This window comes from Mesocricetus auratus, unplaced genomic scaffold (assembly GCF_017639785.1).
Source record: "Mesocricetus auratus isolate SY011 unplaced genomic scaffold, BCM_Maur_2.0 Super-Scaffold_100003, whole genome shotgun sequence".
Lineage (NCBI taxonomy): Eukaryota > Metazoa > Chordata > Mammalia > Rodentia > Cricetidae > Mesocricetus > Mesocricetus auratus.
This window is the reverse complement of record NW_024429188.1, coordinates 369,209-396,758: the sequence shown is the minus strand read 5'-3', so window position 1 is coordinate 396,758 and position 27,550 is coordinate 369,209. Positions and strand designations below refer to the sequence as shown.

General features: G+C 40.3%; 2 protein-coding genes across 6 annotated transcripts in view; one reads left to right on the top strand and one right to left on the bottom strand.

Annotated features, from left to right (window-relative positions):
• The window catches only part of LOC121139938 (spindlin-2-like), a 90,121-nt gene that overhangs the window by 10,324 nt on the left and 52,247 nt on the right, over positions 1 to 27,550 (bottom strand). For 3 of the 5 annotated variants that reach the window (XM_040743962.1, XM_040743963.1, XM_040743965.1), the window contains 2 exons: positions 23,306 to 23,436; positions 6,680 to 6,777 (listed from right to left, as the gene is read on the bottom strand). In XM_040743962.1, the coding sequence (XP_040599896.1) occupies positions 6,680 to 6,689 (10 nt within the window). In that variant the 5' untranslated portion in view covers positions 6,690 to 6,777; positions 23,306 to 23,436. The remainder of the gene's footprint in view (positions 1 to 6,679; positions 6,778 to 23,305; positions 23,437 to 27,550) is intronic. The other 2 variants (XM_040743964.1, XM_040743966.1) reach the window with 1 other exon arrangement.
• Positions 10,204 to 10,620, top strand: LOC101824851 (E3 ubiquitin-protein ligase PPP1R11-like). The gene has a single exon (XM_040743934.1). It carries the CDS (start codon positions 10,204 to 10,206, stop codon positions 10,618 to 10,620), a length of 417 nt encoding a protein of 138 aa, XP_040599868.1.

Below are 27,550 nucleotides of genomic sequence, written 5' to 3'. Positions count from 1 at the left end.
AGAAACAAGCAAGGTCAACATCTTCATAATTAATATAGCCTCCTGTGTGTTTATTTGGGACTGATGTGGCTCTGGAACCAGGCTGGCAGGAAGGCTTCTCTTTACATAATGGTGATCAGAAGTGGGATCATGAATTTCCATGTAGAATGACAAAAGCTTTAAAGGAATTTTAGAAACAAAAGCTTTAAAGGAATTTTACAAACAAAAGAACGGAGAAAAGCATGGGTTCTTGGTAGCAGCATTTTTCTCAGGTGGACTCTGTTTTGCTATCAACAAGCAGAGACTCACGTGGCTCGCTTAAGGGAGTCTTCCTGACCCAGCAATAAAAAAACAAGGTTCTTTTAAGAGACTCTGCTAACAATTGAAAAGTTGTACGGACAGCTGGAAGTGGCAGTGACCACATCTCCAAGTCGGCAGCTTTTGCTGGATGTCAGCATAGTCTGAGGCAGTGAGCTGGAATCATGCTTCCACCCGCCATCTTGGAAAAACTGCAGTTTAAACAGCTGCAGTTTTAACAGATAAGACACGTGGCCAGAAAAACAAAGATTTACAGTAAAGTCAGACTTGGATGAAGAAAAACTTCTAAAGGTTTATAGTGTGTTTAAAAATATACGTAAGATTGAGAGAGGAAAAGAAATGGCATAGTGGTAAATAAATAGAGAAGCCCGCTGTGGTGGTGCACACCAGTAGGAATTGCTGCAGAGGCAGAGGCAGAGGCAGGCAGATTTCCAAAGATAAACCCTGTCTCAGAGAAAAATAAATAAATCAAAGTAAAAGAAATAGAGTAGCCAGGCATAGGTGGCACACGCCTTTAATCCCAGCACTTGGGAGGCAGAGGCAGTCGGATCTCTGTGAGTTCGAGGCCAGCCTGGTCTACAAAGTGAGTTCCAGGACAGCCTCCAAAGCCACAGAGAAACCCTGTCTCGAAAAACCAAAAAAAAAAAAAAAGAAATAGAGTAATAATAATAGATAAATAAATAGGCCACATAAAGATGGAAAATGCACAGAGAGTCTGGATACTGTATGCTATTGTGTTTTTCAGTTTTTTGATTCCTCAGGAAGGAACAACTGCTAAAGTACACTTGATTATAAATGCTGCTGAATTAATTCAACTTATATCTTTTGAAAATACCTTGACTTCAAAATTTAAGTATAAGGATATGTTACTTGGGAAAGGAGATTTTGTTTATGTTTCTACAGAAATTGAAAAGCTGAGGATTCCTTCCATGTTTCTGTGGTTTGATGAACCTAGACTCCCGGAAGCAGTGGGCCAGGTGTTTCAACAATTGAGACAGATAAGATGATGTGCTTTACAGACCAGGAAAATAAGGACTTATACAGGTTTCTGAGTTTTGTCATGATCCCCATGGTATGAACAGCGCCCCCTTCCAGCATGAAGCAGTTTGGAATGAGCGACGTCCTAATCCCCATCTTGTTTATAAATCTTTGTTTTCATTTAAATGGGATTGTTTATAATTGGCTAATGATCACAGCCAATCTCTTTTTAATGGTAAAAAGGAGAATTATGGTATGGGTATTGTTTTTCATTTATTGATACAAATTCAAGGTCAATTTTGTGATGTGTATATTTCTCCTCTTGATTAAGTATTGTGCTTATACTGATCTTTTAAAACGTAATGCATAATTCAATACAGACTATAGATAGTTACTTATAATAGGCAGAATTTATAGTTAGGTAAGTTAGGTTTTCTACATATATAAAGATATATTTGAGACAGATAGATAGTCTTCAAACCTTTCAAAGACCTTCAGAAAATGGCATTAAAAATGGTTTAGGGTTTTTCTTGACAATGAGAAATGTCTGCTCCTGGCAGCACCAATTATGTCTGAGAGGAAGATGGGCATCGCAGAAACTTTTTATGGAGGTTGCTTTTAACATGGCAAGATTGGCCATTTGGGCAAGAAACTGCTCTTGCCTGCACTGCTTGACTGTTGCTCAATAATCTGGACATGCAGGACCCACAGGAAAGTGACTGCTGAACTCAAATAGTCCTTCAGGGTTCCTGCTTCATGGAAGAGTCTACGAGACTTTCTGCAGGACACAGAAAAATGACTGACAGACTGCCAATGCAGATGGGCAGTTTGAAATTTCCTGCTTTGCTGAGAAGTTTTCTGGATACACTGTGGCCTATGGGCTGAAGACGGATGCCCCAATGTTACAGAGGAACTTCGGGTGACTGTCCAGGCAGCAAGATGTCTCTGTCAATCCTAGTGTTTATATATTATCCTTCTGTGGTCTTTGATAGAGTTGAAGGCAGATAGTTATAATTATAGTTTTCCTTAGTTATGATAAAAGATAAACTACATATAGAACTTTGGACTCACAAGGATGGGATGGATGATATTCTCTTTAAATCTTGCTAAAATATTGTAACTGTGTTCTTACTTAATAACTGTTCTCTTATATATAATTTGACTATGTTAACTTAAAGTTAAGACCTTTATTTTTGTATAGACAGAAAAGAGGAGATGATGGGAAGTCCTGTGTATATGTCAATAAAGCACTGTTGGCCAATAGGGAACCAAGATAGTTGGGACTAGGAGTCCAGGAGGGCTCTGGGAAGGAGAAACACAGGATGTTGAGATGTAACCGCCATGGGGTAGGAAGCCCAGAAACCTCTCCGGTAAGAGAAATACGTAGATTAACAATTATGGGGTAATTACTTAAGTCAGAGCTAGACAGTAAGAAACAAGCAAGGCCAACAGCTTCATAATTAATACAGCTTCTTGTGTGTTATTTGGGGACTACATTGTGGCAGAGCCCAGGCGACTGGCGGGTGATAAACCAAAGCGGCTAGCAAGGAAAAGCCTCCCTTTACACCTTCCCATCTCTGCTCCTGGTTGGTCAACACCTAATCCTCCTTTTAGCCCCCCTTCGACCAATAAACTCCACGTGGGTTTGTTGATTGGAGATTTGTGTTTCATTACTGGTTGTTTCAGCAAAAGAACAACACTGACCACAAAAGGACCCATTTCCCAATTTTTTTTTCACTTATTCTACTTTTTACATTCACCAAACCATATAGGTTTTAAGGTCAATCAATTTATCCTCATGTTCAGTTTCCTTGCCCTTCTTTATCTCTTTCTCAAACTAACTGACATCATCTTGCCATCACTGTTCTTTGGTTCCCACTGTCCAAAATTATATGCTTATTGTCATCTTTGAAACAGTTGTTGTACCTCTGCAAGGTCAGAATTCACAGAATTCTACAGCAGTTCCTCTATATTCCATTTTCTAAATTTGCCATACATCTGTTGATAGATTTTAGTTACATTCTACAGACTAAGCATATATGATGGTATTGCGTGGATTTGTAATGTAAACTTAATCTGGAACCAAGCACAGGAATTCTAGTATAAACTTAATCTGCATCAAAACATCTATGTTTTTTGAGTACTGGTCTGTCTAGCCTTTCCATTATAAAGTACAGTTATCAGGAAAAACATTTAAAGTGATTTTTAAGAATGGAGGAAAGGGAATGTTACTGGAAGTATCCCTGACATTGCCCCATTACATCATACCAAACCTGTCACATTAATTAGTTTGTTGTACTGGAAAATAAAGTCCCATGATCACCATGCTTGGTTCCTGGGGATTTGCCTCAAGACTGATTTGTATTGTCATCAGTGGCCTGGATGCAGCCAGCTAAGAAACCCAATGACAGAAAGCATAGCCAACTGATAATGTGTTTGTGGAGGTTCTCACTGTGTGTGTACAACTCCTTGCAAGGCTACTTTCTCCAGGAAGCTATGTGACAGTCTCTATTAGTCAATGTCCTATTGCTGAGAAGAGATATGATAACCATAACAATTGGAGCTCCCTTACAGTTTCAGAGGTTCAGCCCATTATCCTCATAGCAGGGAGCATGGTAGCCTGTAGGCAGATATGGTAGCTGAGCTTCCTAAATCTGGATCTGAAGGCATCAGGAAGAGAGATCCACTAGGCCTGGTTTAGTTTTCTGAAATCCCAAGGCCCAATCCCAGTGACAATTTTCTCCAACAAGGCCACACTTACCTAACAATAGCACACCCATTCTAACAAGGCTACTCCTAATCTCCTAATCCTTTCAAATAGTGCTACTCCCTAATCATTCAAATCTATGTGTCCATGGGGGAGCTATTCTTATTCAAACCAGCACATTCCATTCCTGGCCCCCTTAGGCTTATAGTCACAATGAAGAATTGTACTCACTTCAACTTGAAAACTCCCCCAAATCTCTAACAGTCTTAACTCTGTGTAAAAATTCAAAGTCTCTTCTGAGACACATGGTAAACTCTTAACTGTAACCCCTGTAAAATCAAAATGCAAAAGCAGGTCACAAACTTCCTGTAATAATCCAAGTAAACCTGCCCCCATCACTTGGGAACCTGATACAGCCAGTCACCACCCTGTGCCTGGTAGGCAGTACTCTGGCCCTTTAAGAGTCAAACTCTACCTACTTCCACTCTCTTCTGCTCTTTTCTCTGAGGATGCAGTTCTATCTGTCTCCCTCTATCTCTCTGTCTCTTTTTCTGTCTATCTCTTTCTTTCTTCCTTTACCTTACTCCCTTACCTTCTACCAGTAAACTTTCTACAGAAGTTTTGTCTGTAGGTCTCTCTGTGTCTCCCACCCACCATGTGTTCCTCACCCATCACAGGACCTGCAGTCCCACTTAGCACTATATTTCTAACACTTCCAATGTACGATGGCACAAAATACACATTACCCTTCAAAATGGGAGGAAAGGGAAGATAGTGAGGAAATACTGGACCAAAGCATGACTGAAAACTCTCTTAGCAAACTCCAAAGTCTACATCCCCATGTCTGATGTAAACACACTCTTTAGGTACCCAACTACTTTCTCCTTTGCTGACTGTAATATACTTCCCTCTCTTGGACTTGTTCCACACCCAGCTAGCAGCTTTCCTTGGCAGGTATACTACGGCTCTGGCATCTACAACATCTTGAGGTCTCCAAGTCAATTCAAGTTTCACCTTAACTTCACGGAATGGCCTCTCTGGGCCTCCATGCAGGGATACTTGCCTGTCCTCCCTCCTTAGCCATGGAGACAGATTCTATAACCCCCATCTAGAATGATGTGGCTGAAGCTGCCAAATTCTTCTGCTTGTGGGGCTGTAACTTTGCCCCCTTGTTCAAATACATTTTCACCAGCTTTCTATTATTTGATGGTTTCCTTTACTGCTTAATATTTTCCTTAATTCCTTTTCACAAGTTGGAAGCTTAGCTTGGTGGGGTCCTGCCCTGCGGTTACCACTCCCTTCATTCCATTTAGCACCAGGCTTTTCTTTAAACTTTTTATCTCCTTGAGCACTGGACTTAGCTCCATTACTCTTCCTGGTATCTCTTTTCTCTTCAATCTGTACATTTTGTATTTTTTCTTGCTTAGCTTGCTACTTTTCATTATAGACCTACATAAAAGTGAACACTAATAACCACAAAAGACAGTCAATACTAGGATGTCTTGAAATCTCTGTCAATGTTATTTATCCAAAACTCTTCAGTTTAACCTCAGGCAGAATCTTTTTAGACAAAGTCAGAAAGCAGTCATACTCTTCACCATCACGGGAACAGTCTCTAGGCCACTTATTAATATTCTTCAGTGTTTCTACTACTATGGCCCATTATGCCCCACATAAAGCATTCGACTGTTTTCCTAATCCAAAGTCCCCAAGTCCAAATTATACCCACAGGCAACCTGGTTAGGACTGTCACAGCAATACTCCACAGTCGTAATACTAAGTTCTGTCTTAGTGTTTCTATTGCTGTGAATAGACCCCATGACCTCTACAACTCTTACAAAAGAAAGCATTTAATTGGGCCTTGATTACAGTTTCAGAGGTTTAGTTCATTATCCTCATAGCAGGGAGCTGGGTGACCTGCAGGCAGACGTGGTAGCTGAGAGTCCTACATTTGGATCTGAAGGCTCTAGGAAGAGAGAGAACCACTAGGCCTGGCTTGGGCTTCTGAAACCCCAAGGCCCAATCCCAGCAACACATTTCCTCCAATAATGTCATACCAATCACAACAAGGCCATACCTACTTTCAGAGAATACCATAATCATTCTTATGTAAGAGCCTATGGAGGCCATTCTTATTCAAATCACCACATAAACTATTTTAGTATTGTGGAATCATTACCATATCTATAGCTCGTAGCTGACAAAACCTTCATTATGAAGTACATAACTGCACATAATAAATATATTATTGTTGATCTATCTTTAGTATGCAATAGAACACCAGACTTTTTCATTGTGTTTCATATATCTATATAATGATTTTTCATCATTTTCATCACCCATTCCCTTCTCTTATTCTCCTTCTTCCACCAGAACCTCTCTTAATTGCCCCAGCTACCTCATGAATTATTTTGTTTGCAGCCAGTTTCTTATCCAAATGTGGGTGGGAGGCAAATTCACAGGGCAAAGATAATATACCAATGCATATACCACTTAAGAAAATGATAATGCCTTCTTCAACAACAGTTAATTGCCAATAGTTAATGGACAGGAAGGGGTTGGGGCATCCATGAGGAAATATTAATGCATCTGGTCTTGTATAGATCTTGTGAAGAACAAGTCAATTAATGTGTGCAATGGTTTTCTGGTGTCTAGAAAACAGAGTTTTGCTCTATATTGTCCCATCCTCTCACTTACCTTCTTCCATTCTCCTTTCTCTATGTTCCTTGATATTTAGAGGGGAAGTAATAAGATGAACATTCCACCGTCAATTATAATCATAAAGTAGAAATACACTAGAAGAAAACACAAAGGAAACACTTAAAGATATTAATATAAGTAATAAAACCAAAAAAGCCAAATGTCATTAATTTGAACTAATGTATATCTGGACAGTAATGGGAATAATCAGTACAATGAAGAGACCAATACAGAGTGCAATAAAAATATCTATCGGGAAATAATTCATCTAAAAACATATATAGAGGATCACTAAATGAGTCATTATTAATTATTATTATTATCCCCAAATGAGTCATCTACAAACTAGTTGTTGTGAATATTCAGCAAGAAACCTGGGTATATAGTTGTCTGTATTGCATGCAGTCTTTGGTTCCTCTTGAAATATATACCTAGGGGTGATGTAGCTGCAATATACAGTAGTTCTCTTTTAGTCTGTTGAGTGATCTATATATTGACATCCATAGTGGCTGCACTAGCATTCCCATCAGTAATATAGAGGGATTCTTATCTAGTACCAACCCAACATTTTTTGCAACATTTGATGTTTTTTGACTTCCTTTCTGGCAGCCATGCTCAGTGATGTGTGATGGAATCTCAAGCCAGGTAATCAACCTAGATGTCCAACAACAGATGAATGGGTTAAAAATATACTACATATATACAATGGTCTCACATTCACCCTATAGAAACAAAATCTCAGGCTTTTTTTCCTGGGGAGGCAAGAGTCAGTTCAGATGAGGCTTTGGTTCTCACATCAGATGCTCTTCTTACTGGAAAGATCTGTAAATGTTCTTTCAACATCTGAGGTTTCTGTTTTGAAAGACATTTTCAAAGTGGACAAAAAAACCCTCACAAATATTGTCATCTGTGTTCTGTTTATAGGAAACTGGTTTTAAATACAAGTTGTAAGTATGCTAAAAAGAAAACAATGAGGAATAGTGGGAACAGCAAGGAGGAGATGGGGAAAAGGGGAAATAGAAAAAGGCAGGGAGGACGGGGGATGAATAGGAACACAATATACTGACATATACATGTAAAAATACCATAATGAAACAAATTGTTTTATGTGTTAACTTAAAAATTAATAAAAACACAATACTAAATAAGAGAACACAATAAATTTATAAATTTACATAAGTACTATAGGATGTATTTTAAGTAAAAAATTCTAGACAAAGAGAATGAATATATAATTTTACAAAGTCTACTTCCCCAGGAATATGAATCTGTTGTTAGCATGTGTTCAATATCTGATCAATAAACAACAGAGCTTCAAAATATATGATATAAAATATTCAAGAGTAATAGAAAATTCCACAATTATTAATGGGAACCTTAACACATCTCTTCCAATATATGATAGAACAGATATTTGGAAATTATGCTGAAGAATTCCACAAAATTTAACAACTAGACAAAGAAAAATGTGTAATATGAATAGTAGCTTAATTATTAAGTAATTTAAAATTGTAGTTTAAAATTTTCAGATATAAAATACCATAGTACTGATTATTTCACTATTCAGGTATATGAAATACTTGAAGAAACCATGCCAGTTTTAAACAGTGTCTTCCAGAAAGAGGAGAAATCTTTTCAAGCCCTTTTTAAATCTAACATTCCTTTGATTGCATATGAGAAAAACTACACTAGTAGAAACTATAGAATAATCTATGTCATGAAAATAGGCACAAAGAGTAAATTAATCAAAGAGAAAAAATAAAAAGGTGATTATATCTAAATCAGATTTATCATTTAACTGTTAATATTGCGTCCATATTCAAAATGAAGATTTGATAAACTTGTGGCTACATAAAATGTTGTCATTGAGGAAATCTTGATAAATGGTACTGCTATTTTAAAATATTTTAATTGTGTTATTCTAAAATTATCTAAACATGATTTAAAGAATTAAAGATGTCACGCACATGCATTTTCAATTTACTTAAAGTCTATTGGCATTGTAAACTTTTGGATCATGATCTAGATTTTTGGGTCAATAAAATGTTGAACCACACAGTATTTTCAATCTATTTTTGACCATGCCTATAGGATGTGAAAAAATAAAATATTTATGGTGTGCTTGGATTTTTAGACAATACGAGTTGGAACTGGAGATATGTAATTTTAAACAGTTTATTAAACATGGAAAGGGCCCTTGAGAGAAATGAAAAAGTAATGGATGATGAATATATTCAAAATAAGTGATATATTTAAACAAAAACTGTATTATGAAGCCCATTGCTTTGTTCAATATGCATACACTGATAAAAAATTTCTTAAGAAGTTAAAACACAGCTTTAACAGATCTACACGGTAAATGAAATTCTCAGGCCTTGCCAAGCACTGACAGGAATTGAGATGATTGCCGAAGCTGTGATTTTTATGTTTTTTAGAGATCTGGTCCCTTATGAAACAAGCATGTCTAAGATAAACTATTTTTTCAAGTCAATCAGTAGGGTGACTACTCAAAGTCAGATCTCTTAGCAAATAGATATGTACATTCCATCTATGTCTTTTAGTTGTCACAGAGACGGGCACAAGAAAACAACAGCGAAGATGGTCTCCTAAGGATGTCTGCTGACAGAATACCTAGATAAGTCCAGAAAGACCTGTTGAAGATTCCAGTTAAATGGGTATTACAGAAAGTGGGCCATTTAAAACCCAAGGATTCTGATTTTCTAACCCCAATGGATTTAGTTTGCTAATTTCCCTGGTTCAGTCTTGTCTTCCACCTCATCATCATCAGATCTGGTGTTGCCCACATTTTAACTCATGCCCACCCTTGATAACAAGTGATTTCTCCCTTTACATGACCAAGTTATTGACAATTGTCTTTCTTCCGTTCATCACCAGTACTAATATTAATATCCATTTCCTGCCTTCACACTAGTACATCATTAAAACTTAGGATGCACAGGAAATTGCATTCTTTGCATAATACTATTTCTAGAAGGATTCCAGTAGGAAATTCAGATTCCCTTAGCAGTGTGGCACTTGAGTTCTTTTCTAGTCATGTCTTTAACCCTCATCAGTACACACAGAAGGCCATAGACATACTCAAATAGAGAATCACTTATACAGACAGAAAAATATTGATCTCTGTGTTTGTGTTATTACTCAAATAAAAATCAGAAATTAAGATCCGCATGGTGATTTCTTTAAGCTAATTTCACAAAGGCATGCATTTTAAAGTGTCATTTACGTTTTTAATCTAACAGGAGATTGAAGTAGTCTGGCCTAGATTTCCTTTCTGCTACTTCACTGGTGAACAAACTACTTTTTGTGATTTCGAGACTTGATTTTGAACAAACAAGCAACTAAGAGACAACAATGAGTTGGGTACATAATGGGTGAGAATGCTAAGGCAAAATCAAATGTAACATTCAATTCTAATTGTGACTGACTGGGTTCAAATTCCTATTTCCACAGACTCCTTGGATACATCAATTCCTCTTATCTGCCCTACTTCCAGTTCTGCTATGGAAGAGTCAACATCTAAGCTGACAGAAGCCATCCCAGAGCCCACCATTGTACTGGATGATGAGCTCAAAAATAGCAATCTGTCTAACCCATTAGAGAAGGCAAAGTCAGGCAAGAGGGATGAGTGGTCAAATGACACTATTGATAATGAACTCTTGGGCCGTGACTCATCCAAATGTTGCTGTGTTTATGAGAAGCCACATGCATTTGGTGAGAGCTCCTCAGAGAGTGAAAAAGAAGATGATGGAAATTGTAATGTACTCTGTGCCTGGGGTCATCACAAGGGAAGACGCCGTGTTCTTTCAAGTACTGTTGCTAGTACTTCATCTTCAAAGGCTCAAGCCTCATTTGAATCCTTCCTTCCCCCATTAATGACTAAGCCTCATTTTGCCTTTCTTACCCCTGAACCAGAATGAACCACAATGTGTCCATGTAACTGCTCAGGGATTAAATGACTGTTCGTGTGTGTGTGTGTGTGTGTGTGTGTGTGTGTGTGTGCAGTAAGTTTAGTCTTTGCTGAATGAAAAAAGGTAACAATGAAGGAAGGCAGAGGGTTAAATATGGATCATACAAAGTATTTGTAAGCCATGGAATCACATAGTTCCTTGCTAACCACACAAGAATCTAGGTTCTCCCAGACACATCTGTTTACTTTTTTATTCTAAGATACTTGGACTATCTGCACCTATCTCCTCCTGGTTATCCCATGGTCATCACATCAAACTCCACAATTTCTCCAAGTCACCACCTTGTCCATACTACATTAGTTTCTTTTCTCATAGCTGTGTCAAAATAACTGACAAGAATCAATTTAAGGAGATTATTTTGACTGACAGTTCTAGAGAATACATACATTCCACCATCGCAGGGAAGACATGGCAAGAGAAATGGAAGAAAGAGCTGGGTAGTGGTGCACACATGGTTAATCCCAGCACTCAGGGGACAGGGGCAGGAGAATCTCTGTGAGTTTGTGGCAAGCCTGGTTTACAAAGTGAGTTCCAGGACAGCCAGCACTACAGAGAGAAACCCTGTCTCAAAAAACAAAAACAAAAAAAGAAATGGAAGAAGCAGACAGCTAGTTGGTCACATTGCATCTGGATTTTTGGAAGCAGCAGGAAATGATCCCTAACAGTTCACTTTCTCTTTTTTATTTAGTCAGGCAGTTAGAATAGGTTTCTCACCTCCATTAACCAAATCAATTTAATCCCCACAGACATGCCCAGAGATTAATCCTCTCAATGCCTCTAGATACTTTCAAATTAGAAATCAATACAGGTTATTACAAGTTCACCCCCTGTCAACTTGACAGACAAACCTATTGCTTAAAAATACTATGTGTTTTGAGTGTTTTTCCTTCATGTGTGCCTGTGCACAATGAGCATGCAGTGTCTTTGTAGGACAGAAATGGACATCAGATTTCCTAGAACTGGAGTTACAGATGGTTGTGAACTGCCATTTGGATGGTAGGAATTGAACCCAGGTCCTTTAGAAGAGAAGTTAGTGCTTTCAACCAGTGAGCCATCTTTCCAGCACTCTAAACATTACTTTTTAGGAATATCCCTTTACCCTTTGTTCCTCTAAGTTCATGGTTGTCTTATAATAAAAAATTCATTCATTCAGTCCCACTTCAAAAGTTCTCATACTCTTCAGCAGTTCCAATATTACTTTAAAATTCAAAGTCTGTGTTTTATTGAGAATGAAGGCAATTTCTTAACTACAACCTTCTATTAAAAAGAAATTGCCATCATTATTCAGGGTACCCAGTCAGTGACCCAGTTTCAGGTTGACTACATTGAACCAATTTCTTGTTGGAATGGGCTATACTTCATCCTTAGTAGAATAGGTAGTTCTGGTTATAGATTTGCCTTCCCTGTGTGCCATACTTCTTCCAAAAGTATCATCTGTGGGACTTATAGAATGCCTTATCCATCAGCACAGTATTCCACATAGTATTGCTTCAGATCAAGGCATTTACTTCACAGTCAGAGACGTGGATAAGTGTGATAGTGGGCCCAAGTTCATGGAAACCACTTATCTTACCATATTCCTCACCATCCCAAAGTAACTGGATAGAATAGTGAAATGGTCTTTTGAAGACACAGTTACAGTGCCAATTATTCTCTTGAGACCTGGGCATACGACTGAATCAGAGGATAAGTACAGCTTCTCCCATAGCTAAGATTCATGGGTCCAGGAAGCAAAGGGTAGAAATGGGAATGGTTCCATTTACTATCATACATAGCAAACCTGTAGAAAACTTTTGCTAACTATTCTTGGGACCTTAAGTTCCACTGGTCTGATTCCAAATGTGAACTGCTTCTTCATTGAGACACAACATTCCATTGAATGGGAAGCTTAGACTTTCTCCTGGCCACTTTGGGCTTTTGGTACCCTTTAGCCAACAGGCTAAGAAACGAATAACAGTGTTCGAGGGATGATTGATCTACTTTAGCAAGTGGGTAATTAGACTGTTTCTCCACAATGGAGGTAAGAAAGATGATGTTTGGAGTGCAGGAGATACTTTAGGGCATCTATTGGTGTTATCTTGTACTGTGATTAAAGTCGATGGGAAACAACAACAGCCTAATCCTGGCAGGATAACTAAGGATCATGCTTAATTTCCAAATGAATAGGATATCCATGTCATAATTCCACCTAACATGATGTAACTATCATATATCCCAGATCCTTCAGGAATGAAGGTATTGGTCACTTTTCCAGGAAAAAAGCCAAAACCTGCTGAGGTTTATGCTGAGTGTAGAGGAAGGTAGTTTTAAAATCAGGTAAGGCCATGTGACCAACTACAGAAACAAGAATTACAATTGTCATGTTTGTCTTATTTTGTCGAGACCACATTAAGCAAATATTTGTGCTCCATTTCTTTTTTTATTGATTCTTTTTTATCATTTTTTATTTTAATTTTAAATAGCTTGTTTTACATGTCAATCCCAGTTCCCTCTCCCTCCCCTCCTCCCGCACTCCCCTTCCCCCCCCACTGTCCCACCCTATTGCCAAATCCTTCCAATAGGGGATATCTAGAGTCTGTCATTTCACTCAGGGTAGGGTCCAGGCACTCCCCTAAGATTCCAGGCTGAGAGAGCATCCCTCTTTGTGCTATAGGCACACGATGACTGTTTGTATTCCAGGGATAGACACTGATCCACAGCTCAGGGCCCCATAGGTTGCCCAGGCCTTCTCGCTGACACTCACATTTGGGGGGGTCCAGATCAGTCCCATGCTGGCCTCCCCACTGTCGGTCTGAGGTCCAAGAGCTCTCCCCTGTTCAGATCAGCTGTCTCTGCTGGTTTTGCCAGCCCATTCTTTGCCAATTTGCTCATCACTCCTCTCTCTCTGTCACTGGGTTCCTTGGGTTCAGTTCAGTGATTAATTGTGTGTTTGCCTCTGCTTCCATCAGTCACAGGATGAAGGCTCCCGGATGGATATAGACATCAAGTTCATTATCAGGAATAGGCATTCGAGGTGGTCTCTCCACTATTGCTTAGCTTGCCAATTGGTGTCATCCCTTTAGATCACTAGAGGTCACTCTGGTGCCTGATCTGTCTTCTAACCTATGATTCCCTCTTCCCCCTATCCTACCCCCACCCACTCAACTTCCTGTTCCCCCATGACCAACTCTCTTCCTCTTCACCCCCTCTCTTCTTCCCAGCTCCCACTCCCCGCCCACCCCTAGCAGTGTTCCCCATCCATTCAGAGGATCTTGTCTCAATCCTCTTCTCTTGGGTACTATGCATATCTTTTAGGTTCTTTCCTGTTTCCCAGACTCTCTATCAGTGGAAGTTGTGCTCCATTTCTTTATCATGTAGTATAACATGTAGAGATAATATCAGTGGTTACTATCATATTTAAGTTAAAAGTCATTAAAATATTAAGCATTTCTAAAGGGGGAATTGTCACTATTTAAAATTTAATGCATTTGTGGTTGTACATGTGATAGCTATATCATGTTAGGTGATATTATGAACTGGACTCTGTTTTAATTTGGAAATTAAGCATAAGGAGATGTGGTAATGTGTCAGGTTGACAAGGGATGGAATTGAGATGACTAATTTTGGTTGTTAATTTGACTACCTCTGGATTCATATAAAATTCAAGCATTTGGGCAGGCCTGTGAGGGATTTTCTTGATTGGATCATTTTGCATATGAAGATCCACCTTAAATTTGGGCAATACCTTCTAGTGATAGCCCACATAAAAGAACACGGGAAAAGGAAGCTTTTTCCCCCTGCTGTCTTCATTCTCACTAAAATGTTCATTTATCCTGCTGTTTAAAGCATCCATTCATTGGTATTAGGAAGTACTCCTTCGTGATTCCAATATAAACTGTAAGAGGGCCCCAGACCTTAACATAGCATACTCCATGGTGGAAATACTATTCAGGCTATAAAACTGAGCACATAGATAGTACCACCTGCCAAAAATGAAACAAAGACCTAATCCATCAAATTCCATAGTTCTGGGAAAGTTTCTAAATGCTTCTGTAGTTCAGTTTCTGGCTAACTGTTCTTGTTAACTGAAGTGTGTCAACCCAGGATGTAGTTTTTGTGAAGAGTGCTACACTGGGATCCTGAACACTGAGTGTAGTAGAGGGCAGCTAATAAAAACTTTATACTCTTTTAAACCTATGTCTGAGAAGGCTTCTCTTGTGAATAACCCAAAATATCTCTGGAAGTCCCACCAAATTCCAGAGATCACAGTTTGAGACAACAGGGGTCTCAGAACTCTTTGAAGTAAGGAAGAGTACAATGGTCAGGGAACGTCTAAGAGGCTCATAACCTGAGATCTTCCATGTCACCAGGACTACCTTTGCTTATTCACTACCTAACGCTTCAGAAGGGTCTGATACCTCCACCCTAAAAGGAACCAAATTAGAAAGTCATCTGGTCTCTCACTTTCAGAGGTGAGTCTGGTTAAGGGACCTTCTGTTTGGACACATAGGAGAGAGGTGGGACACGGCTGCGAATCCAGTGTCATGGATCCATGTGAGATGTCACTGGATCCCTCTGTCCAGTTGTATGAATGAATGATACGAATGGTGGCTACTCCTCTCATTCTTTCCTCTCTCTCTCTCTCTCTCTCTCTCTCTCTCTCTCTCTCCCTCTCCCTCTCCCTCTCCCTCTCCCTCCCTCCCTCCCTCCCTCCCTCCCTCCCTCCCTCCCTCTCTCTCTCTCTCTCTCTCTCTCTCTCTCTCTCTCTCTGTAGGGGTGTAGTTGTGTATGTTTCTGTACACTCTGTTTCCCTATATTGACCACTGACTTTTTTTGGTGTGACACCTTCCACTTTCTCAACATATGTGCACCCTTTTTTGGGACCCCAAGTCCTTTTGGCTCTGCCTGGTCATCCAGAGAACCCTGCCCCCAATCTCCACTTATCTCAATCCTGGAGTAGGAGTGCTTGCTTGTTTTGTTGCTTGACTCCTGCTCACAGTCAGGTTTGGTCCCTGTGGGGAGGTGGGGAGGGGCCAGGTCTCTCATCCAGGACCCTCAGCCACCTAAGTGGAATGTACACATGGAGAGGGAGACAGTTTCCCCAGATGAGCATTCCCTCAGCTCTGTGACTGCTCTAATTAGACCCTGGGAATAGGAAACGTTCCCCCTGTGTTGAACTCGAAGGTAAAAAGATAGTTTCACTCCTTTTTCTTTCATGATTTATGTGTCTTTTTAAACCAGCAATCCATAAAGTCCACTATTCTCTAAAAAAGGTAAAAAGAAATAAAACAAACCCCCCAAAACCCCCCAAACAAACCACAACAAAAAACCCTAGGCAGGAAAAGGGGATCACTGCTAGGCAATGCAGCCTGGACAGAATGAACAAATTTTCACTTCTGTGGAACACTGATAAAGGAAACTTTAAACAACTTTTGCTAGGTCCTTTTAAAGGATTGAAGATAACTGCTAAAAATATTAGAATAAAGTTATAAAAGTTAAAAAAATGAAAAGTTTAATAAGCAGGACACAGTTGCTGGTGACTACCCCAACTATCATCATAGAGCCTTAATCTAATAATTGGTGAAGCCAGAGGCAGAGATTCATAACAAAGAACTATACCAAGTTCTGGGAATCCAGTCAAAGAGAGGGAGGAGGGCATATATGAGCAATGCAGGTCAAGATCATGATGGAGAAATCTACAGAGAGAGCAGAACCAAACTCGTGGAAACTCATGAAATCTAGACAGACAGCTGTGGCGACTCCAGGGAACTGAACTAGGCCTTACATATGTGGGAGACAGTTGTGAAGCCTGGGCTATCTGAGAGGCACCTGGTTGTAAGACCCTGATACAAACCTGATACATGACTTAGTTTACTGGAGCCCATTCCCTACGGTGGGATTCCATGCTTGGCCTTAATGCATGTGAGAGGGGCTTGGTCCTGCCCCAACCTATTGTGTCAGACTTTGTTGACTCCTCATGGGAGCTCTTACACCTGAGGAAGAATGGACTGGGGATGGGTTGAGGGAAGGCGAATGGGGAGTCTAGAGAAGGGGTGGGAGGAAGAACTGTGGTTGGAATGTAAAATGAAATATAAGCGTATAAATAAATTTAAAAATTAACAACATAGAAGTGATTAGAACAAGATTTTTGCATAAATTGAAAAGCCACTGTCACCTTCTCTGATGATGAGACACAATCAGACTTACAGATGATCCCGAAAAATGTTGGTGTCTCACCCTCTGTCAGAAGGAACTGACTCCCAGGACTGGCCCTTTCAGTTACCCACGTCCAGATCAATCAATACCCAGTGACCCTGGACACAAACCGGGAATTTGCAGTCCATATTTCCTGTCCTGAAGAGACAGACATCCTAGTCCCCTGCCAGTCACCCTGGAATACAGTTCTCCTGCCTGTGAAGACACCTGGGATTTCTGATTCACATAAGACTGATTCTTCCAGAGAAACAGGCATACACTTTCTTGGATCTGAAAGATGCATTCTTCTTCTTCCCATTGGCGGAGATGAGCCAACCCATCATTTCTTTTAAATGGACAGACCCAGAAGGAGGTTACAGTGGGCAACATATCTGAACCAGGCTGTCCCGGGATTTAAAGGTATTAGATGCTGACTTCCTGGCCTTCCATGAGAGGTTTTCTGGGAAAATAGATTATAAAAGGGCCACTGAGAGACTGCTGCAAGAGTTACAGACATTGGGCTACAAAATGTCTGTTACAAAAGCCCACATTTGTAGAAGGCTAACCTACTTGGCTATGTGCTGAAGAGAGGAGACTGTCTCAGAGAGTAGGATTGCTGCCATCCTTCAGACCCCAACTACAAAGTCTAAGAGACATGTTCAAGAGTTCCTAGGTACAGCTGGCTATTGCTGCCCCTGGATACCAGAGTTTGTGGAAATAGCAAAACCTTTATACATCAGCACAAAGAGAGCACTGAGGCCCTAACCTGGACTGAGACTAAACAACAGACATTTGAGGCTTGAAAAACAGCTCTGACTTTGACTCCAAATGTCTCAAAACATTTTCATCTGTTTGTACACAAAACAAAAGACATTACAAAAGGGTTTTTAACCCAAAGTTTGGGTCCATGGAAATGCCCTGTGATATACTTGTCCAGATGATTGGACTCTGTAGCTACAGGATGGCCCACCTGTCTAAAGGATGTGACAACTACTGCTAGGCAAATGAAAAAGGAAGCAAGCAAACAAAGAAACAGAAACAAGTTAGCTCTGGGTCAAGACTGTATATATATAGCATCCCCTGACATGGTTGAGGCCCTCATCCTAGGAGCACTAGAGCACTAGCTGTCTAATGACTGAGTGACCCAGTACCAGGCCACACTCCTGGCCCACCCTCAAGTCTGGCTTTAGAAACCCACTTCCTCTGCCATCAATTTGGTTAACCTGATTCCTGATGATGCAGGCACTCATGTGTGATTGTCTGGAGATGAAAGATGAAACCAGGTATGTGGGAGCTGCAGCAGTTACTTTAACTGAAATGACTTTGACCAGGTACTTCAGCCCAGTGAGCAGAACTGATTGATCTGACCCAGGATCTCAGATGGGGAAATAAAGTCCACCACTATATACACCAACTATCAGTTAGTATGCTTTTACTTTCAGGAATGTCCATGGTATGATCTATGGAGAAAGAGGGCTTCTCATTGCTGAGAAAGAAGATATTAAAAAAACCTTAATCTTCTAGAGGTTATTTGATTTCCTCTACAAATTGCTGTCCTCCGCTGTCGGGCTTCTGACCTGGCTGCCCAACAACAGCCCTAAGAGCAGTGGGGCCGATTGATATTCTGGTGACATACCATGACCCAGTGTTGCTTGAGATGCTGTGGTAAAGAAGTAAGGGAGAGATAAAACCCTCAGGATGATGGAGGACACCAGAAGGAGAGATCATTCTCCCAGAAACAACTGTCAGGACTCTGGGAACTGACTTTCACCAGGCTCAAACCAAGGTATAACAGTATGTTAATATGGACTGCCTAGTAAGGGACGTCTCAGCCAGATGCCAGTTAGTGTTCCAGTGAATCCAAAACAAAGAGCCTGTACCCAGGAAGAGATCAGAATGAGAGACCAACACCCCAGCAATGTCTGGGAAACTGACTTCACTAAGCTCCGGTCTGCTGGGGGAAGAAGATAAAAATACTTGCTGGTTTTATAGATACCTTTTCCAGGTAGGTAAAAGTGTTTCCCATCTAGAATGGAATTGCTCAAATAGTAAACTTATCCATGGTCCTCTGATTTGGCTCCTCCCTAGCAATTTGTTCCAACAGTGACCTAGCTTTCATAGCCAAAACCTCTCAAATACTAGCTAAAATTTTAGACATAGAATAAGAACTTCATTATGCATATAGACTTCAGACTTCTGGGCAAGTAAAACGAATAAACAAGACATTAAAAGAAAGTCTAAAAAATCTCATTAGAGTACAGAGAAGGACAGTTAGGGTTCCTTCCTTTGCTGTGCTTCAGCCTGCTGTATCCCATACAGGGAGAGATTTACCCACTATGAGACTATGTTTGGAAGACCTCCCTCACTGATTCCCAGTCTCAGAAACCAGCAGATGGCTGAACTCTCTAATCATTCCTTTCTCAAGTCACTGTACATCTTCCAGTTCTCCACACAGGATATTCATTAGACTATCTGAGAAACCAAGCTGATCTGTGTGTCCACCACAAGTTTCCCCTTGTTCAAGTACAGTGATATCATGTGGGTCAAGTGATTAGCCAAGGGGTGCTGGAACCAACCTGTAAAGGGCCCTGTGAGGTGATTCTCTCCACTCCTATGGCAGTGAAGGTAGCTGGCGTCACACCATGGAGCCACCACATCCAGATCAAGAAAGCAGAAGCCATAGATGCTGATGTCAAATGGACTGTCTCTGGACTATGTCCCATTGAAATGAGGGTTTCATGGGGTCCAGGGTCCTTGCACTCACTGCCCTGCTATCTCCTCCTGAATCACAAGATTCAGGGTCTAATCCCCACTGCTCTCAAGCCTTGATTGGAAACTGAGGAAGTCAGACACAGGGAAAGCCTTAGCTACTGTGACTACAGACCAGCAATTCATATTCCATCTTGACCTTTACTTGCTGAGGTCCACACTAAGTGCCTGGTTGTGTTAGAGTAAAGGAAAGATGGGAATTTGTCTTCTAAGATAGAAACACAGAGTTTACAATTCTATGCATGACGTATAGCAGGGCCTCTCTAGTTTCCAGAAACAAGGGAGTTTTCATTGTAAAAACTTGGGTAGTAAAACTGAGGCTTCCAGAAAATTTCCTTTAAAATGATTGTGGCCTTTGGGAAACAGGAAAAACCTGGGGAATCAGACTCCATACCACAGGAAGTAATCTTGGGGATAGAGTTTATCACTCACAGTTAGAAATCAGCCAGGATTGCTGGTTACGCTTAGACACCTGGGCCCCTGTACTACATAAGGATAGGAACTAACCAGACTGTTAGCCCATTGACTGACAAATCACTGTGATGGGGACAGCCCAGATTAATGTTTGGGGACATATAAGGGACTGAAACTTGTCTAATATACCAAACATTTAACCTAGGTACTTTCCCTTATTCTGATGCCTGCTATTCTATTCTGACTTACCAGTTAATTCATCTGGATAACAACAATAGCCCCCTGAGATTATTTGGTGGGACTCTTACCGATGTTTTGACTAAATTTGCCTCTTCTGATGTTTTGCAGGCTAAGCAGAGGGGTGGATCTGGACATAGAGGTATTAAAACAATAGTTAAGCGTTCTTTGCAGGAATGATTATACATAATTGGAGGAGAGTCTTAGACTTATTTCTCATGAGATAAAGGAAACTATGTCAGGCTTTGGGAAAGACATATTGTTTCTCTGCTAATTTATCAGGAGTAATAAAAAATCTTGCCAAAGTTAGGTTAAAAAATCTCAAAAAATGAGAGAAAAAGAAATAAATCAGATAATTGGTACCAATCTGTACTTTTGGTCCTCCGGGATGTCAGTCGTGACTGGGCCTTTAATTCTCATTCTGGAAGAAACCATCCTGAGTGAGGTTACCCAGTCACAAAAAGACAAACATGGCATGTACTCACTCATATATGGATTTTAGACATGGATCAGGATAGTGCCAGTCTGCACTTCCACTGATGGAGAGTCTGGGAAATAGGAAAGAACCTAAAAGATATGCATAGTACCCAAGAGAAGAGGATTGAGACAAGATCCTCTGAATGGATGGGGAACACGGCAAGGGGTAGGGGGAAATGGGAGCTGGGAAGAAGAGAGGGGGAGAAGAGGAAGAGAGAGTAGGTCATGGGTGAACAGGAAGGTTGAGTGGGGGGGGGGTAGAATAGGGAGAAGAGGGAATCATAGGTTAGAAGACAGATCAGGCACCAGAGTGACCTCTAGTGATCTAAAGGGATGACACCAATTGGCAAGCTAAGCAATAGTGGAGAGACCACCTCGAATGCCTATTCCTGATAATGAACTTGATGTCTATAACCATCCAGGAGCCTTCATCCAGTGACTGATGGAAGCAGAGGCAAACACCCACAATTAAACACTGAACTGAACCCAAGGAACCCAGTGACAGAGAGAGAGGAGTGATGAGCAAATTGGCAAAGAATGGGCTGGCAAAACCAGCAGAGACAGCTGATCTGAACAGGGGAGAGCTCTTAGACCCCAGACTGACAGCGGGGAGGCCAGCATGGGACTGATCTGGGCCCCCCAAATATGAGTGTCAGCGAGAAGGCCTGGGCAACCTATGGGGCCCTGAGCTGTGGATCAGTGTCTATCCCTGGAATACAGTCATCTTGTGCCCATAGCACAAAGAGGGATGCTCTCTCAGCCTGGAATCTTAGGGGAGTGCCTGGATCCTGCCCTGAGTGAAATGACAGACTGTAGATATCCACTATATAGAAGGAAGTGGTAATAGGGAGGGAGGCTGGGGGGGATGGTCGGGTTGTGCGGGAGGAGGGGAAGGAGAGGGAACTGGGATTGACATGTAAAACAAGCTATTTAAAATTAAAATTAAAAAATTAAAAAATTCTCATTCTGATTAGCAGCTAGCTCCTGCATCTTAAACTGTTTGGCCAATTATGTATGAGTTCAGTGAAATTAATGTTCCTTAGTACCAACTACACCTCTTTAGAGCAGGATGAGTCCACTTTTGACTCCTTCACTAAGAGCAGTGGGGAAGGTAACAGGGTCCCAATCCTTAGAAGGCTCCGAGACCTTAACAGAACTGACTCTATGATGGAAGTACCATTCAGGCCATGAAACTCAGCACATAGACAGTACCATCTGCCAAAATGAAAACAAAGACCTACTCCATCTGGGAAAGTCTCTGAAAGTGCTAACCTTACTTTTGGGCTTCTGTAGTTCTGCTTCTAACTGTTCTTGTTAACTGAAGTATGCCAGCCCAGAGCATGGTTTTTGTGCTTAAAATCTCACCCTGTCTTACTGAGGGCCACCTGGGAGTGCTCTACTCTGCATTGCCCTGTATTTATTTATTCAGTTTGATTTGGCTTATTGCATCAATAACATCTCGCCTTAAAATAATACTTTAATTTATATCTCTTTGTTCCTAAGGGGTATACTTATAAAATTGCTCTAACAAATTAAAAAGAGGCCACTGATAACATTCTTTGCTCACAAATATCAAAGTCTAAGACTCTGTTGGATTTGTTATTTTAACAAAATATATTCTCCTTCAATTAATAGCATTGTCTCCAGGAAGTTCTTTTTGGAAATCATATTCTGTTTGGACATCATGAATTGGTATAATAAGGTTTAGACAATATCACCAGTTGAAAACAGAGTCATTGGGGATAAACTTGTAAAAGTAGATAGTATTTGTTGTGAAAGGTCTTAAATGCAATTCTAGAGAGAAAAGAAAAAGCTTTGCACATGAACTTCTTTCCTGTGTACTGTATTTCATAAGAATATTTAAGATTTTGCCCATTTCTATGTTTTTTACCTGTAACGATGGGAAACTCACAAGAAATTCAGTTCTTCGAAAATATAAGGTTGTAGAAGTCTCTAAATTCTGTTAGTTTCATGTGCTCTTATTAAATTAAATCAATTTCTTCTATATTGAAATGAATCCTATCTACCCTGTTGTACCTAGTTTGATATTCATATGAGTCTCTGTTCCCCTAGTTGCCCTTTGTAGGTTCTGATTCATATGAGGTTATCATATTAACCTTACTTTCTTTAGTAGTGTAAATGGTTAACATGTCCCAGGTTTGATCTGTCTGTCTCTGTCTCTGTCTATGTCTATGTCTCTCTCTCTGCAATGCTGCAAATAAAGCCTAGCGTTGCATGAATACTAGGCAAATGCTCTAACACTGAGCTATATTCCCAACCCTCTGTGTTTTACATAAGGTAAGGCCTCATCCCGTAGCCCAGGCTAGCCCAGAACTCACTATTCAGCCCAAGCTGGCTTCAAACTCCAGGCATTCGTTATGTGTCAGTCTTATAAACATTGGAATTACAGGTATTTAATTCCTGTGTAATTCCAATATCACACCTAGATATACAAATATTGATGTGAATATGAATAGCACTATGAAAGCTAGCCAAGAGGAAGGAAACTTCTAGCTATGCTCTAGTATGATTTATGTCTTGCAAACAGGATGTGTTTATTTACCTTTTGTTGATGTAAGAGGTCTTATTATCTTGAATTTGCCTAGTAGCCTAGGCTACATGGACAGTAAGGCTCCACTGATCTGATTATTTCCGTATCATCAATGTTGTGATTACAAATATATAGCAAAGATCCTAAATTAAAAAAAACAAAACAAAACATGGGTTTTAGTGATCAAACATGACTTCCTGTGCTTGCAAAGCAAACACTTTACCAATGGAACTATCCCTTTCCATAATTTGTATACAAAATTTAATGCATACTCTCACAATTAATTCATTGACTGACTTTCTCACTATTTCTTATTGAAAATAGTGACAGAATCATTCATTATATAAAGATCATTTTTACTATATATATATTTCATACTGGCTTCTTGAAATCTTTATTATTTCACCAATTCATATATGTTCATCATTTACTTCATGTTATTCAGAATAGAATAAATAATTTCTTGAAAATACCTTAGAGTCCTATGTTGCCCCTAGAGACTCTCATGCTGAGGACCATAGGCTATAGTTTTTCATTCTGAGTATTATCATGGTCCACACAATTCGCACCCATTACATAGCCTCATCACTCCCAGATAATCCCTATTACAACTAAAAGTCCATAGACCTAGTAGGAAAATAATTTTATGAAAAGAGAAATAATAAAGATGGTTTGCCTCAGGAACTAGGATCTTGAGGAATGTCAAGGTGGTAAGCACCTTTTTTCCTTTTAGTGTTTCCTAAATATGCCAGATGGTGAGAGACAGACAATCAGACAAAAGGGTTAAAGGAGAGAGAGAGAGAGAGAGAGAGAGAGCGAGAGAGAGAGAGAGAGAGAGAGAGAGAGAGAGAGAGAGAGAGAGAGAGGCATACATATTTCTCCCAGGTGAACTGGACCCAAGAACCCAAGAACTTGAGCATAGGGAATCTGGTCCTGCCCCTCATCTTCCATATGGTGGCATGGGTGAGGGATAGATGGCTCCCTCACCCCTCATTGCCAGTGGTAGGTGGGAAAGCTTGTACTTAAGTCATGAGAATGGGAGAACAGATCCTGAACCTCATTTGGGCAGGACAACAGAGCTGACCCTGTTGACTGAGGTGCATTTGAGCCTGCCCTGTGTTTCTGAGAGTGGGAGAGTTGGTCACACATCCCTGTCTTTCATATGGTGGCAAGGGAGGAAGAAAGATGCCCTCTCCAACTCTCCACTCACCACTTCCTGCAGTGGGCAGGAGACCCTGCCTTCCACCAGCCTCAGTTCTCAGGAGAGTAGGCACTCCACCAGACCTGGACAGCACAGTAGATTGACCTTGTTGGTGGGGCCACTAGTAGGCTAGACCTGAAGGTGTGGAAAGAGAACTGGGCCCACCCCATTTGTCTGGCCTGCAGGGCTAATGATGGGAGAAGCTGCTCTCACCCTCCCTACACCCTTCACCACCTGCTGCAGGCAGGAGCGCTGAACATGCCCCCCCCAGCTACAGCACTCAAGAGAGAGGTCCCTGCACCTTGCCTGGGCAGCTCAGAAGAGCTGACCCCCATTGATGGGGTCGGGATGTGAGTTGGTCCTGAGAACATGAGCACGAGAGATCTGGTCTCACTCCTTATCTGTCAGACAGTGGTGTGGGTAAGGGAGAGAAGTCCCCCATTACACCATTTGTGTCTGTGGCAGGTGAGAGAGCTGGCCCTGAGGTCAATAGAACAAGAGAACTGGCCCTGCCTCTCACCAGCTGCAGCACTGGGCTGAGTGGCCCCTGTACTATACTTGGGCAGCTCAGTACACCTGACGCTGGTGCGGTAGTTGTGAGTGACTCAGTCCCGAGGGTGTGAGAGCAGGAGAATTGACCCCCTTTTCTGGTTACTGAATAGGGTGAGCTAGCCAGGCTTATGAGTTGGCTCACCTGAACAATCACCCATCTGTGATCTGCTGAAGTATGTGAAGGGACCAGTCCTGCAGACCCAAAACTGCAGGATCTCCATGACACAGGACAACAACAGGATATCCAAGAGGAGCCCCAGTGAGGGCCCAGTATCCATAATGTAACATAAAACAGAGGCCTCAAAGCAGACCAACGTGTCATTGCAATGAACACTTGCAAGTAAAGGGTATACTGTGGGACTCACTGCTTAACACTACAGCTTCCACAATGAGATTTACCTTGTCTTTTGTTTCTTTTTTAATCTGGGGGAGGGTGTTGCAAGGGCAGGTGGGAAGGGATGGGGTGAAAACTGGGATTGAGATGCATGATGTGAAATCCACAAAGAACCAATTAAAAGTTAAATTAAAAAAAGAAACATAAACTTCAAAGAAATGCTTGTTCTCCTTAGCCAAAATACTGATAAAGGGGGAAACTACCAAGATATATTTTTAAAGCTGATGCACAATTGAACAAATTACTGGCAGAAAGTCATCACCAAATGAGTTTCAGTGTGATTACACAAGGAAATGGTCTATCTTGCCACGTTCTGTTTGTTTCCTCAGCAGGACAGTTTCAGTGAGTACAAGTAAAAAAGTGATTTATTCCCCTTCGGAGAGGCAGAAAAATAACCATTTACCTTTGTGGAGTAAGGTTGGAAGGGTTTAGCAGGTATCTTAGTTTCTTTCCTGTTCCAGTAATAAAATATTCTGATAAAAGAAACTTGAGGTTTGGAAAGTGCTCACAGTTCAATTAGAGCTTTAAACATCTGCAAACACTGTGTCGGCAATCAGAAAATGGAGAGGGATAAATACAAGCTCCTGCTTAGCTGCCTGTTTCCACTTATATAGTCCAGGATTGCCTGTCTACAGAGTGGTAACACACAGAATGGGCTGGTCTTTCTACCTGACCCAATCAAACACCCCCACAGGTATGCCTAGAAACCTAACTGCTAGGTGTTTCTGGAGTTTTTCAAGTTGACAATTGACACTAATCATCACAGAAAGCATAGTTATCTCCATCCTTTTCAGAGGATAAGCAGATAGGACTCCAACTCCTCTCCTGGGATACTATTAATGATGCTGATATGGGAGAATTTTCTTGTCTTATGACGGAAAGAAACAGGGAAGTATCTTGATTCCCTGCTAGATTGGTGCAGAAGGCTGATGGAGAAAGCAGATCTTTAACATTCCTTGCCACCAATAAGGAATCAAGAAGAGGTGAACTTAATCAGTTTTTCTTTTCTCCCTCTACATAATGTCAGCAGGGTCCAGTTGAGAACTAGTTGCTCTCTACTCTAGTGATTTCATACAATTCAGTTTTCTGCCTCACAACTCTATGACATATAAAAACTAGAACAGTTAAATGTTGTTCAACACTAGCAATTTCAGGAAACACCTAAACAGGATTAGTATCTAAAAAGTGAGAAGATTAAATAGAATTCAACTTATAATACCATAATACACAAAATACTCAGTATAGAAATGAAAATTAATCACAACTTGAATAACTAAACATACAGATATTGAAAAATAAGATTACACATGTTAGAATTATTTGATATTTTCCACAGTAATCATAAAAAGGTTTCAATAATGAATTGCAAAAACTCTTGAAAGAAAGGAAAGACTATAAAATTTCAAACAATATATAAAATAAGGAAAATGATTAAAGAGGACTTTAAAATGGGAGAAAATAACAAAAGATTATCAGATAGACAAAACATTGGATTGAAGTGAAATCAATATCAATATAAATCACTCAATATGAAAAATAGAGGACATACACACTTAAAACAAAAGTAAACAAAGAACCCCTAGGGACCATAAGAATAATAACAATATAAGTTCTGTCTTTTTCAACTCTATTTACCAAAGTAGAGACATGTGGGAGTCTAAGGAAATTTAAAAAAATGACTAAAAATAGGATCCATATGTGGTGGGCATAATTACAAATTCAAAGTGATAGTACATCATAAACTGTAAAAAATCAAATGTGTTTTATACTAGAATACATGAAAATCAATCCTCTGCAGTCTTCGGCAAATGAAAAATCACCGAGATAAGTGAAAATTATCGCATATTGAACAATGAAAGAAGGCAAATTTAAGTGGCATCATATTTTTCATCTGAAACCATGAAGTTCAGTGGGAACAAACCCATTCTTACAAGTACAAAAAGTAATTCTCAATCATGACATTTATATCTGATGAAAGTACATGTTGAGATTGAAGACACAAGACATTCTTCAAAGGAAAAAATAACACACACACAAAGAGAGAGAATTTACTGCTAAAATACCTCCCTTAAACCTGGCAAAAGAAACTTATTCCAGGCTGGCGAGATGG